We start from the raw sequence: 15,522 nt of genomic DNA, 5'->3' as shown, positions 1-15,522 counted from the left end.
AACACAGGAAGCAGACTAAGGGTAACATCCTGACAGAAGAAAGAAGAAAAGAAAGAAGACATCTTTAAATGAAGAAAAGAAGAAATACTTACACCACTTTCAGCTGCAAGCAACAGAGGATCCAGGGATCTGTGGCAAGTTGAGGATCCATCAACCTTCATACAGTATTTGTTTACCCTGCCATTTTTAAAGCCATCGGGTTTGGGATTGATTTACATTTTTTATGGGGGTTATTTTATGGTTAGTTGCTGGTGGCTTCAGCCATGAAGATGAGGACTGCCTTCATCCCGATTGGGGTAAGCACACAAATATAATTTTTTTTACAACACTGATTGCCAATGTAGCTATCTAGGCTCCCATTGAGGACCTAAGTAGCAACAGTGGTAATGTATTTAGTGGCTATTATTTAAATATGTGTTTGTATTGTTGTATGTATTTATTGTTGGGTGGTTTTAAATGTATTTCAATGGGCAAAAGTGAAATTAGCCATATTTGGGTGATGGGGTAGTTTCCCCAGGGAGGGTGATTAGGCCTCCTGGGAGGGCGGCAGGAGGGGTTAACCCCTTGGTTACCTTGCATGGCACGAAGGTGGCCAAAGGGGGTAGGTAGTATAGTTTATGTTTATATTAATCCCTTTGTAGTCAGCTAGTCATGGAAACACGACTTGTTGACCCATGGGCTACTAAGGGGTTAAGTTATATTGTAACATCTATTTCAGGTTGGTTTAGCTTATATTGCCTACGTATCTAATGGGTGATCCGAGCCTGGAGATAGTAATAAAATATTGGTGGTATTTCTGTCGTTAATATGTTCCGGTAAATATATGAAAGTGATGAATGGACGTTAATACCAAAAACAATGCCGTAATAGGCCATTTAAAAAATGTTTTTTTATCGGATCCGATATTTTAAACGGATCCAATAAAAAGTGCGTTATTTTTGGCGGTGCAACATTGAAGTATTGCAGTGTCAAAATAATGCAATTTCTTGGCCGATAATAGCGCATTTTTAGGTTACCGGAGTTTGATATACCTGGGGCTATATCTTCAAATCGTCCAAAGTTCCAAACTCAAGGTTTCAAGGAAGCATTTTGGCAGCCTAAAAAAACTCTAGAGAGTACAGACCCTTCAACAAACTCTGTATACATGATTGTCTAAGGTTCTGTCAAATAATTCAATTATATTAATGATAATATATTGAGAATTACTGCTTTTAAGAAATAGCATTTCTAGACATTGTAATAATCAGTATGCTCTAGACGTGATTATAACATACTACTGTACCTAGAAGTCATATTACAATACTAACCTCATCTTCCAGTTTGTCATCACGCAAGGTTGGAGGGATTCCTGCATGCTTAGCAGAGAGAAGTTCCATGAGGTTGTGTGTGGAATGTAATCTCTACAAGGCAATGAACAGAAATACAAACTATCACGGAACAAGTATTCCCTTTTTTGCTCTCTGTTCAACCCCCCCCCCTTTGTTTGCAGCTTCTGCCTGTCAGTTCTTCATTCTCAGCTGCATGTAGTTTGCTCCATACATACACACTGTGCCTGTGTGACATGTTACAATGTTGCTTTCCCTGCCTCTGGCATGTAGTCAGTGAGTTGCTACAGCAGCCTCTGAGATCCTTCTCAGAATGGGCTATTCTGCCCTCCCCCTGTTTTGTTCACAGATAGTCTGTCCAAAGACTATTCCTTTTACCCACATTGCTCCTCACTTTCTTTTCCACCCTGGAGACAGTGAGTACAGCACCCATCTCTGTTACTCTCCCATGGCAAGGCCATCTCTTTCTACCTGTTTCTAACTACAAATAACAACTACACACCATCCACACGAGCCTGTATTTACTGCTGCTTTTCCAATAAAGTGAAGGAAATATTATAGGACTTGGAGTGATTTGGAAAGGGGGCTGAGTTAATGCTATCTGGGGCTATTCAAACATCACACGTGACCCTGGCTTCAGAATACAAACTTAAAGCTCCAGTCCCCATATTGGCTCCCATTTTTTGTTGTTGTTACACAAATTGCCTCTACTTTAACTTTTTTAAATTCTGATCACAAACATCTTCGTGACATTCAGAAGCTTCTTGTTTTGGCAAAAATATTTATCTAAAAACTACAGTTGGGAATTTCAGAAAACTGTTTAGTAACTGAATTCTGCAGAACTCTCTCCTCAGTTGGGCATGAGCCTTGAGAAGACCCATAATAAAAGCATTACATACTATTCATTGTCAAAGCTACTAAAACATCTTACATTATGAAACAGTTAAAATGGCTACATGTTACATGGCTGATAGTTTTCTCTTATGGAAACACAATATGTTGCTAGTTGGCCCCACTAAAGAGCAAAACAATCAACTTTACTATCTTAGTTTGGTACAGTTCAGCATCATTATAAAGGCTTCTTCTGTTTTTAGGCCCAAAGACACAAATTAGAGCTAAACTATAAAATGTATTATGTTCTATTTAAGTGACTTGAGCCCTTTGGGTTTAGCTTTGTACGATACTTACTTGTAAGGAGTCCGTTTTTAGCTTTTCCTTATGTTCCTCTGATGATCTCAAAACTTCTCTGTATAGCTCTACTGCCTCTGGATATTCACCTGCAGAGCCCAGAAACATTCAAACAATCATGGTACAATAAAAACATATATAGCTTCTCTTGCTTGGCTAGTAAACCCATGTTATTAATCCTTCATTCTACAACACTACAAAATGTTAATAAAAATGACTAGAAGGACAACACATTTGTTTTATTACCACCTTTATAATACACTTCACAAGTTTGATGCAAGAAAAGTTGTTTTAAATGTACAAGAAGTGATTTCCCAAAGTAAAGAAAAAGATTTACCACAGCTTAGAATTAATAAATTATGAAAAAGCATTTGATTTTGTCTATATATCAACGTTTTTAAAGAAAGATAGTGTTGAAGAATTGTACAACAACATTTACAAGAATGGCACATCAACCATTAGAAACAAAGATACAAGCAAAATAAGGATCAGTAAGGGAGTGTGGCAGGGAAACACCATGTCAGCAAATTATTTTTACAGCAACACTCAAATAAATATTTACAATATTGTATTGGGGAGAAAAAAGGAATCAAAATCAATGATGAATACTTGAGTCACCTACGATTTGCAGACAACGTTGTTATTTTTTACACAAGTCCAGAAGACCTCCAGCAACAAATCAAAGAAATTGCAAAAGCAAGTAAGAATGTGGGCCTCCATAGGAATCTCAGAAAGATCAAAGTGATGTTCAACAAATGTGTCAACTCTACAAAGATCAAAATAAATGGAATAGAACGAGAGGAAGCTAAAAACCAGGCTGCCGTGGCTAGTAAGTATCAAAGGATGGAAACCTTGCACAATAAATTAATAAGAGAAAAAAGATGGGATGGGGCACTTTTGAAAGAAACAAAAGACCTACTACTGTCATGCGAGAGGAAAGTGTTTGACCAGTATATTCTTCCCGTGCTCAAATATGGATGTGAAACTTGGACCCTAAATTCAAAGATAGTACAGACTCTTCAGGCAACGCAAAAAAGTATGTTGTGAGATGTATGCTGGGTATTAACCAAAGACATATGAAAAATAATAAATGGAAAGGAAATAAAAGTCTGTGACATCAAAACGGTGAAGAAATTAAAATAGCAGTGGTCCAAATATATCGCAAGAAGAAATGACAATCGTTGGACAAAAATGATTCACAACTGGGGTCCAACGAGTTTCATAAGACCAAGACAACGTCTAAAAGTAAGATGGGAGAATCAAATCAGAAAATGTGTTGACGCGACATGGAGAAAAGAGGCTTTTATTGAATGTATAAAATGTATTTCTAAAACAAATAAAAATGTATTTCTAAAACAAATTACATCACTTAAAAATAAATATTATAATGTTATTTGTTCAATAGCGTCGCCATTTATACTGTTTTATTGATTTCTCTCTCCCCTCTCCACATCTTCTCCCTCCACACACACTTACCGTACCAACACAGACACACATACTCCCTCCCTCTCTCTCCCCAGTCTATGGGGGCCTATACTATAAACTTCGATAACTAATTCATCGAGGATTTTGAGCTATTCCCGAACGCTATTCAGAGATCTCAGATGACCAGCCAAACTTGATCGGGAAGTGCATCTCCCCGAGCGATAGCGCTCCTGCTCAAACACCGTGCGGGAGCTGAAAAAAAGCTTCAACTCGTATTTTTGAGAAAATCACTCTATTCTAGTAGCTCGGATGAGGGGGCCTATGCACTAAGTTCCGATAAAAAAAAAAAAACCCAGGGTTTTTAAATTGCCATTTTTTACAGCATTGCTAACATGGTATGCAGAAAGCCCTGAATACCAGTGATAGCAACTTTTTAAAAAAATGGCGACTAGCCGGCGATGTGATGATCGACCCTCTGAAAAGGGCTCACCAGGCAAGTTCTTTCTGCTGCAGAGAGAGAGAGACGCCTCTCCCTGCGCAAATCTCGCACAAAAATAATGTAATTTTTATTAATAGCACTTTGATTTCAGCCTCAGCGACCTCCTGCTTCCTGAGTTACAGGCTCTGGTATGGGGCATTGAGTGTCGGTATCGGTGCCATTTTTAAATCGTCCATGTCACTTGACCGGGGGATTTAAATAATGAACGAGATACTGGCACCCCATATCTGGGCCTGTAACTTGGGAAACAGGGGGTCCCCGAAGCTGAAATCAATGTGGTTCAGCTCCGGAGACCCCCTGCTCCCGCACACTAATAATAAAAATTACATTAAAGCAGCTTCATTACCTTAGCGGATAGCCGCTAAGGCAATGAAGGGGTTAAGGCACAATAGAAGCTTAACTGAGGGCAGAAGGGCTGAGTGAAGCGGGTACTTGGCTCTTCACTCAGCCCCTCTGCCCCCAATAAAAATAACAATATGTACTAAACACCAATACACAACCCACCTACCCCTTGTGCCCCCACATAAAATCAGATTTTATATTTTTATACACAGGATTGATACCAAAGGCCGGCGGGGGTCCCCGGGTGGTCCCCGCGGGTGTCTGGGGGCCCTTGGGTGGTCTCCCCAGGTGTGTGTCTGTGTGTGTGTCTCTCTCCCCAGTTGTGTGTGTGTGTCTCTCTCCCCAGGTGTGTGTCTCTCCCCAGGTGTGTGTCTGGTGTGTGTGTGTCGCTGCCCAGGTCTGTGTGTGTGCCTCTCTCCCCCGGTCTGTGTGTGTGCCTCTCCCCCCCCCCAGCACTCGGCCTCTCTCCCCCCCCCCCCTAGCACTCGGCCTCTCTCCCCACCAGCACTCGGCCTCTCTACCCACCAGCACTCGGCCTCTCTCCCCACCAGCACTCGGCCTCTCTCCCCCCAAGCACCCTGCCTCTCTCCCCCCCAGCACTCTGCCTCTCTCCCCCCCAGCACTCTGCCTCTCTCCCTCCCAGCACTCTGCCTCTCTCCCCCTCAGCACTCTGCCTCTCTCCCCCTCAGCACTCTGCCTCTCTCCCCCCCAGCACTCTGCCTCTCTCCAGACAAGACCTGTCACTGGAGCAGGGGGGGTCCATCTTTGGCCCTGGTAGCAGACACCAGAATGGTCACGGACTTCCGGGTTTTACCAAAAGGCCTCCTCTGCTGCTAACCCCACCCCCTCCCTCCTCTACTGCTAACCCTGCCCCCTCCCTCTTCTGCTGCTAACCCCGCCCCCTCCCTCATCTGCTGTTAACCCCGCCCACTCCCTATTCTGCCAGGCCAATCATCTCCTCTGCTCTTCTCCCCGCCGGCCTCCTCTGCTCTGTCAAAAACGGGACACTCAAAGACCGGGACATTTCGGGAAATGTCGGCCCACCGGGACCAGGAATGGGGCTAAACCGGGACGTTTGATCACCCTAGTTAATGTAGATGTCCATCAAAATATGTCAGACGTTACAGGTTTACCCGACCTCTTTCTTCAGAATTATCATGCATTTTCTAGAAATGTAGTAATCAAAGGATTTATCCCTTTCTGCCAGTTAGTATTGTAGCCCCATTCCTAACAATTTCATAATGTATGTGTCTATCTTTATTTATATAGTGCCATCCAGGTACATAATGCTTTACAGGAGTAATACACGTGACATAATAATTTAACACATAATGGGAATAAGTGCTTCAGACATAAAAGTAACATTAGGAAAAGGAGTCCCTGTCCCAAAGAGCGTGTAATCTAAGTGGTAATTGGGAAGAACTTAAAGAGACATTAGGAGAGTGTTATAGTAAGTGTGTCTGCCAAGGGTAATGCATATGAGATGTATAGCATCAACCAGCACAGTTACCCATATGCTTTATTAAAGAGGTGTGTTTTAAGAAAGGTCCTAACAGTGGAGAGAAAGTCACTACATGGACTTTCTTGTTAAGCCCTAAAAAAAGGTGCCAGCGCATAGTTGTCTTGAGTTCCCCCACAAAAAAAGCCTTGCTCCTGGTAGATCACCTTTAATGATGTGGATTCCAGCTAGCCCATTGAGAGCACACACACGCTGGCGATGAGCCTCTTCACACTCAGTGCGACATTTCTTCTGCAGTGATGTCAGCAGCTCTTCCATCGTCATTGTGCTTAAATAAACAGAGAACATGTCAGTAAAGGTGCAAAAAATACATGTACAACCTCTTTCCAACTGTGTTTTCAAAGCTTCTCAATGATATGCAGGAACATTTTGGCAGCGAAGGTGCTAAAGGCCCTGATTTACTAAATAGAGCTTGGACATTTAGATTCCTTTTATGGCTTGGCACTGCCTAGTAAATATGGCACATCACCTAAAATTGCATGAAATGAAAACATTAAAGCACTAAGAGAGATAAATAATGTCAAACTGTTCATTCATATTAAATAAAAAAAATAATAATAACTTAAACAATAATAACTTTATTTCATATAGCACTTTTCTCTTCGTGGGACTCAAAGCGCTTCCCAATTACAGTCCATATCCCGATGAGCTTACAATCTATATGCTTTTGGGGCTATTCGCAAAATAAGACAGCACTCGTGAGATAAGAGTGCAGAAAAATATGATGAGACTTGCACAGAGAAATGGATGTCTTCTTCTGAATCCACTAACTCATCAATACATAAAATATAGGCAACTCCAGCACTACCCAAAAGAAAAGAAAATGGTAAACATGAGTGTAAGGTACCCATCATTGCAAAAAAGGAAGCTTTAAACTGGTTGCTAAAATTAGGTATACAATGGGAGAAATCAAAACAAAAATATCCTACTACATTACGAGTTGCATACTGTAAAACAATAATTAAGCGGTATGGGTATAGAGCAGCATTTTAAGCCTATTGTGGGTCCTTTTCAAGCCTAGTTCAAAACAGCCGTCTCAAGTCCTGTCACAAATCCTGCTTATGATGCAGCAAACAAGTTAGTGGTCAAAATCAAGTATTGTAACCCTAATCCTACTATACTAATTCTACACTTTATACTATTTTCAGCTCCGGCGCGCCCCATGGCTCCCCGAGATACTTAATGTTGATGTTACCAGCGTTACTTCCTGGTTTGGTCGAGGGAATTTAAATGGCCGGCCGATAGGAAGTTGCAATGGATAATGCTACAGCTTCCTACTCGTCGGCGGGACTTGCGAGATTCTGCAGCCATTTAATTTCCCTTGGTGGAAGATTTTAAAACAGGTAAATATCTCGGGAACCGATGAGTCCCTGAAGCAGGAAACCGCATGGGTTAGTTTCCAATTCCCATCCTGTAAAAAAATAAAGACCATTAGGGGGAGTTGCTACTTTAAGTAGATTAAGAAAAACCTACGTTCTGGTCAACTAGGTCACCTGGCTCACTGTGCACATTTGCATGTCCTTTACCCAGAATCCCTAGCTGTAGTGGAAGCACTTTTCGCTAAGTGATCGTGAGAAACGACAGGGTTGCAGATCTGTTTGAGACATGCAAATGCATCACAAGTGGTATTTTTATTTATTGATCATCTTTAGTAAAGAATAACAGTATTTTGAATGTGTGGATCATTTACCCTGTCAGTTGGGAAATACTGGCTGTACTCAATTACTTTCAAATACAATAATCCTTTTTACACACAAGATTAACCCTTTGAGTGGCAAAGGGATCGTGGGGCCCTCTGGCACAGTGCAGTCACGTGATCGCTTTCAATCGCAGTCACGTGACTGCTGGGGACATTTTCTGGGAAACGGAAGAGTGCGCGCCTGGTCCATTTCACTCCTGGGCAGATGGTGTCCTTGCGCTCCATGGGAATGCAGGACGCGATCAAAGCAGAAAAAAAACAGACCCTCAGATGATGACATAGCCACTATGTCATGGGACCCCCAGAATGCCAGTCCCCATGATGTAGTGACTACGTCTTGGGGCACTCAAAGGGTTAAAGTCGATGTGGTCCACTGTATGAAAAACTTTAATAACAAAGATGTGACAAGATCTTCAAAACGTAACAATTATCTGGCTACCTGAGTTCTCCTTTTGTAATACAGGGATCCAAGTCTTTATTTGGAAAAACAGTACTCTGTCTAATGCACTGAACATTATTGCAGCTCAGAATTGATATTCCAACTATTAATCCATAGCTCTGTGTCACCACTGTGACTACTAATAAAGCGGTCCCTTTTGATGTTACCTGTGCAGTACATATATTTTCCAACACTTTACTTGAATTCTTAGGCAAGGTCCCCGCTGGCTGCTGTAGCGGATGCTGAAGGGACAAGAGCTGCCCCACAATGGGGCCGGGCCCGCTGCGCCGAAAGAAACTCCTGCTCTCTGCAGACCGGGGGACTCGGCTGCACGCGACGCCTGCCTCGCAGAAGCACGTGCAGCGCAGACAGCGGGGCCACAGCCTAATTCTACAAGTGTTAATGTATTGTAATAAAACAATGTTGTGAAATTCTGCAGAAATCCGTCACTCTTTAAGTCTGGATTAATATGTGCTCACTAATTCCATATATTGTTTTTGTTTTTTAATACATTGGTAGTGCAATGCCATGTAATTGGGCTGCAAGGTTGTTTCCGGAGCCAGAAGGTGTCTGATGGCAGAGCACAGTATAGTGAATATGACCCGTTGTGTCTTATGGGGGATAAAGAAAACTTAAATCCTTCCATTTATTGAATAATGCACTGGATGTGCAAGAGTGTCAAAAGCGGCCAGGAATGTTACACAATATTGTATTACCACTTGTGAAATTTGGTTCGTTGCTTAAAGGTGTGTTTCCTACAGTAGCTTTTGAAATGTTTCTTCAAAAAAGCTTAAGGCCTCGGGCATCGGTGCTGAGGCGTGCTGCTGCTCGGCACTGAGCCCCTGCAGCCGCAATGAGAGTGGCTTTAGCAGGGGCTCGCGCATGCGTCCGCACGCTTGGGGAAGCGTGTGTCTGATAGAGGTTTGAAATTTGGCGCTTGCCGGAGCGCAGGGCCGGTCACGTGAGCGGTTCGCCCAGTGAGGGCGAACCAGCTCCGTCACGTCACTGGCCCGCCCCCAGACCCACCCCCGACACGCCCACGGACGGCGCGCTGTGTAAGGCCAGGAAAAGAACCGCTTTCCCTGAGCCTCAGCGGGCCTCAGCCCAAATCAAAGCACTATGTCCCAGGCCTAACTCAAAGAAATACTGCACAACTAAAAATTGCAGGCAATGCACTGTGTGTACTGCTTTTGTTAGGGGCTATTTAAGTCACCAAATTGTAGTGAGATAAAAATACTGCAGTGATTCCAAAATTGCAGTGATTTGAACCAAGTTGCAGTGTATTGTACGTACTGTATCTATGTATGTATCTCATACGTACATGGCTGTGGCTGTGTAACATCAAATGAGTCACATCTAAAGTGTCATATCTAAAGTGTCTACAAGAGTTAATTTTGGAGTGAATAATCTCTGGATGTTTTCTTTCTTTATCTTTAATCATGGATGCATTCTGAATATCTGGACTAATATTCTGATTAATTTCTTCAAACAGGTATGTTTGTGAGCTGACTCCTATCAATTGAGAGAGAATTGATAATCTAATTAACTATTTGGTATGTCTGAGTTGATTAGGCAAACCCCTCCCTTAAGTGTTGGTCAAATGCATGTGATTAGGGTACTTAAGTCACTGTAGCTTGGCTGTGAGCCATATGGCTGTGAAACATCAAAAGTGTCTACAAGAGTTAATTTCATATCTGAAGTGTCTACAATAGTTAATTTCATATCTAAAGTGTCTACAAGTGTTCATTTTGGAGGTGAAGATTGGAGGAAGATCTGGACTCTGCATTACAACTTTGCCACTTTGTGACATTAACTTTTAACATCTGTGATTATTTGTACACTTTTATCCTCCATTACCTGGGAAGTCTCTCCTCCTGCATCTAACTATTCCCTCTCTATTGCTTTTTCTGTTTACTGTTTCCTCGCTCCTTTGTGAATGTCTCTGTTCTCTCCAATATCCCCACTCCCCACTGCACCATTATTTATACACCTCTCTCCCAACAACTTCTATACCCCGCAATAAAAAACACCCACACAAATCCTCTATTCACACCCTCTATCTACTCCTTACCGCTGCTGGGGATCTCCCCTAAGCCTGAAGCCAGACATACACACCTGATCTCACTCATGCCTCCCTGCCATCTCTTCCCCTGTAAATGGTGTTAACCTTTTCATTTAACACTGACCTACCTTAAATCTCACCCCACAAATCAAGCATCCCAATAGCCTGCACTCATGGCTATTTTCCCACACACAGTGACTCCTACCACCCATTGTGACCAAGCACCGACATCTACAGCACTTACTCCCTCACCTACTGTCTCTGTAAGTTTCCTATTAAACCTCTTAGATTGTAAGCTCTTCGGGGCAGGGATTTCCTATCCTATTGTCTGATTTTGCTGCACTTATTGTATAATTATAATTCCATGTACTGTATTCTTTGTGAAGAGCCGAGTACACTTTTGGCGCTATATAAATAAAAACATACAGTACAATACAATATCTTTATTTATATAGCGCCATAAATGTACATAGCTCTTCTGCATAAGTATTTCTTAGGAAATGTTCTTTAAATTATTTTTAAAGCAATGAACTGTGAGAGAAGAAATAATTCACTTATGGCTGTACTCAAAACCCCAGGCAGAGTTAAAAGTTAAACTATATTGGATATACATTAAATAATGGGTTCTAAATAAGTCTAAAAAACAAACTTAAAAACAATTAAAAGTGGACAGAGGTAGGAATGTGCTTAGGAGTGGTGCAAACGTTTGGGCAATTACATCCAAAGTGGCAAAGTTTCAGCAACTTTAATAAAGGAAATAAACCTTAATTGCCGAAATGAGGGTAGTTCTGCTAGAGACAACATGGCATTTCTCCTTAACACAGTTTATATACTGTGGCTCATTACATTAGCTGATCAGCATTTTCAGCCCGCAACCAGCAATATGTATGTAACTGTATTTGTAACGATGTATTATTTGTCTTAACTCTGTGCCCAGGACATACTTGAAAACGAGAGGTAACTCTCAATGTATTACTTCCTGGTAAAATATTTTATAAATAAATAATAGCTACTTTCTACAGGATTTAACCCTTCCCACTTAAAAGCTACCATCTGACTGCTACATCTAGCTAGGCAGGTCTATGTATATACAGCTCAACCCCCTTATAACGCTGTGCTTGGGATCCAAAGAATCACATCGCGCTATAAGCGGATCGCGTTAGAAATTATTGTACAATGCATACAATTGTACATTAAGTATTTAAGATACCAATAATCGTGTTGTAAAGTATTCATAAATACGAAAATTGGGAGCCGCGCCTGCACCGCGTTATAAGCGCATTCGCGTTGTAACGGATCGCGTTATAACGGGGTTGAGCTGTACTTTCAGAGTGGAGACTATCTTACAGCTCCACTTTTTTTTCCTTTTGTATACTATGGGGAATTTCCCCCTTCTCTCTCGGTCCACCAAGCCTAATATGTTTACCATCCGACAACTTTATTTACTGGTGGAAAGCTAATTATTACTCAAGGGGTAGGTGATCTATACAATTAGACCCACTTAGGCACCAATAGTAGTTCCCCTTTGCCCTGTTGTCTCTTGTCTGATGTATCAGACCTACCCTCCTTTTGGCAATTAAGGTTTATTTCGCTTATTCACTTATTTGCCACCCCAACATTTTGCCGCCCTAGGTTTGGGCCTATTGGGAAATCCACCATTGCCCACTGTACATTTCACAGTTATTTAAAACAGGTTTTGACACTGGCATATATGATTAGGATGAAAGCTAAAATAGATTAAAACAATTTCTAAAAGAAAAATATTCTTTGAAAGAAGTGTGTGAAAAAGTACAAAATGTCAGGCTACCTCTTCTGTAGTGGTAGAAATTCCCCTCGCACCGCTTGTGGGTGGCAGCAAGCCTGCCTCAGCCTTAGCAGGGGGTATAAGATGGAGGATACGGTTCGTCTGTCCAGGCTACTTAGTTTGAGAGACCAATCCGTGATCTTGCGTAATTTTGCCAGAGCGTCCTGGCAGCAAACCTCATGCTGCCGGTGGTAGAAGTGCCTTTCCACTGGGGAGAAGTGAAGCCAGTGGACGTCTGCTGTCTGTGGTGGGATCTGAATCTGAAGGAATGGAATTTGTTGCATTGTATACAGTACTTCTTTAGCAGGAAAGGGTTAAAGGTAAGATGCTAAATACATTTCTCTCAGATCCCTTGTGTAAGGGACATATTTAGGAAGTCTTTCTAAAGGATTCTGAGGATAGAGACGACAGTGACCCATCTGCAGAGCTTCATGTCACCGCTTGTGCATCAAAGACTGACAAAGGAAAATGCACAGCAAGTAGAACTATGGTTCAGTTTTGATTAGTTGAGCAATAGTTTGCAAACCCATTCTTTAAGGTAAAAGTTGTAAAATGGCAGCTCAATGTTTCCTTTTTCAGGCCAACACCCAGAATCTTTTATGTTTGAAGTGTTTCGCACAATTTAATGACCATGATTATGACTTTAGTGCACTTGGCTGTTCCTGACATCTTAGAAGTCCAAAAAACTAAGCTGTAGCTTTACTGGATTTTTATTTACATTTGTATTTATTTTTTCTAAACTGCGTCTACGGAAATGTTAAATAAACGGTTGCCTATGTTTCATGCATACATTGCATGTGACACTTCGGTTGTCCCACTTTTTAAATCTATTTAAGAGATCTCAGGATCCCACTTTCTGATTTCTAAACTCAACCTTCTTAACTTTAGTGCACTGCTTCTGCTTCGTAACCTCTTCCTGTTGCTATTGACGATTTACGGTAATAAAGTTATAGCCGGATGAGTGCTTTGCGGTAAGTCGATCAATGAGGAAAAATATTGATCGAGTGCCTGCAACAATATTGCACAGCGATTCCCTATCCTTAGGGAACTCCCAACAGACTATTTTTGTGGACAACCAGCCAACACTACATCAAAGCACTTATGTTTGTTAAGCACTTGTCCATTCCTACAATTTGGTCTGGCTGGGGGATCCCAGAGGAGAAGACCGAAAACCACAGATAGGACAATTATTGCATAGAACAACTAATAAAGGCTCTTATATTTAATTTTTACGTCATGTTTTATTTTCACCTTTGCTTTATAATTATATCCCCTTTCCCTTTTTTCTATACTCCCAAACAAAATGTATGAAAACTTTCATAAAGGATGTTTTCTAACGGATGTGTAATTTATAGATGCTCTACGGTTGGTTCCTGCACCATCTCCCGCCCCCCAAATAAACATCAGAGGCTGAAAAAGGTCAATGATAAAAGATTTAAAGAAATTAGGTCTTCCTTACCGCTCAACAACTATCTAAAAATACATATAATATCCAGTCTTTCTATTATACTTTCAAGAACCTTGTATGAATCTCCAGATGAAGTCATACTGAAGACCCTGAAATAGGGCAAAGTTACATGCGTTAACACTTTAATTGCTGTAGCAAGAAGCAAAGCAATGAGTTTGTTCAGTCTTAACATTTTGAGTAACTAAGAAAATGCTCTGAAGTAATTAGAAAAAATTATATTTTCATTATTATATGCCAGTATACATACATACATACATACTGTACATATCTATATATATATATACACACACACAAATAATAAATAGAATATATACCTGGTCAATAACATCCTTTTTTGCTGATCTCCACATTATTTTGGCTACAAGGCGATAGAGAGGGAGTGGATTCTTTCTGCGGTATGGTCTGTAAAGAAGCTGGTCCCACCAATGTTTGACCCAGTAAGGATCAACTCCAAGGAACAACACTAAGCCAAACAAATCTGCAGAAATAGACAGAGATTAAATTACAAGATTAAAGAGTACTGTGCATCTAACCAAAAAATATACCTGTTAGCCGCTTAAATAATCCACATTTTAAATAAATTGCAGGACATAAAATGAGACCAGTTATATCTATCTCCATAATTCCAGATTAAATAATCCAGCAGTGAAAACAAATGATGCATGCAAATGTGAAAGACAAATATGGTGGGTGCGGGGATTATAGAGGCGCCGCGCGCTTCCGAAGGTATTTAAATTAAATGCCGGGGGAGCGGCAAAGGCTTCACTTACCTTGGCTCAGACGGCTTCTGGAGACGCGTCCCAAGGGCCACGTGACGCCGCAACGCTGGAGCCAAGGTAAGGAGGGGGGGCACTAGCCAGCAGGGGGGCGCAGGGGGAAAAGATTGTGCACCCCTGGTCTAAAGTACAGGACATTTTACTAAATGGTGCCAAGCCATAACCCATTTTATTGCTCGTTCAAGTAAATAGGTCGTAACGTGTCTTTTGAAGCAGCACTGCTTAAATAATTTTTGCTAAACGGTGCTATTCCATAAAACGCCCTCGTTGTCAGAAGAATCCGTACAGCCCATTCACGTGAGTGGGGTCTGAAGGCTTACAGTTGTTTTGCAAATATGAGCCCTAATCCTGCCCCTTGGCCTGTAACACACTGTTCTGCATGCCACAATGGCATACAACTCTTAAAGGTGCAGTTACCCCAAAAACTATTTTGAGAGGGGGAAAAAAGCACTCTAAAAAAACACAGTATAAACTTACGTTTATTTTTTCTTTCTATTAGCAATAATAAAACATGCATTTAAACTCAAAACTTCCATTGCTATTATTTCTATGTAAGGGAATGGTAGCTATTGTGAAAATGGTCAAAAGCCTACAAATTAAGAAGAATAAGTCTTTGTAGTATTACATCACGATAAAGGAAGGAAACTAGAATATATAATAACTAACTTTCTTTCATATATCGCTTTTCTCCCAATAGGGCCAAAGCGGTTCACATTTACCATATAGCGCAGGGTACGCAGTGCTGTATATTGAATTTTACAGGCACAGTCCCTGCCCCAACAAGCTTAAAACCTATGTTTGGTGCCTGAGGCAAAGTGACTTTCTCAAGGTCACAAGGAGTGACATTGGGATTTGAACCAGGCTCCCCTGATTCAGTCACTGTTTTCAGAGTCCGCACCTTAACTAAGGCTACGGCCCCAGTCACTGCATGCACTCGCTCGTCGGAGGGCCTGGCGGTGCGTGCACCAGTTTAAGC

The 15,522-nt window shown here is 41.4% G+C and overlaps 1 protein-coding gene across 1 annotated transcript in view; it reads right to left on the bottom strand.

Annotated features, from left to right (window-relative positions):
* SHPRH (SNF2 histone linker PHD RING helicase) overlaps window positions 1-15,522 on the bottom strand; it is a 107,798-nt gene that overhangs the window by 43,479 nt on the left and 48,797 nt on the right. The window contains exons 12-16 of the mRNA XM_075596539.1: window positions 14,085-14,248; window positions 12,306-12,562; window positions 6,445-6,566; window positions 2,514-2,602; window positions 1,308-1,400 (exon numbers count right to left, since the gene is read on the bottom strand). Of these exons, the coding sequence (XP_075452654.1) occupies window positions 1,308-1,400; window positions 2,514-2,602; window positions 6,445-6,566; window positions 12,306-12,562; window positions 14,085-14,248 (725 nt within the window). The remainder of the gene's footprint in view (window positions 1-1,307; window positions 1,401-2,513; window positions 2,603-6,444; window positions 6,567-12,305; window positions 12,563-14,084; window positions 14,249-15,522) is intronic.

The sequence above is a fragment of the Ascaphus truei genome, chromosome 4 (genome assembly GCF_040206685.1).
Source record: "Ascaphus truei isolate aAscTru1 chromosome 4, aAscTru1.hap1, whole genome shotgun sequence".
Classification (NCBI taxonomy): domain Eukaryota; kingdom Metazoa; phylum Chordata; class Amphibia; order Anura; family Ascaphidae; genus Ascaphus; species Ascaphus truei.
The sequence above is the reverse complement of the archived record's forward strand: the minus strand, read 5'-3'. Positions and strand labels throughout refer to the sequence as shown.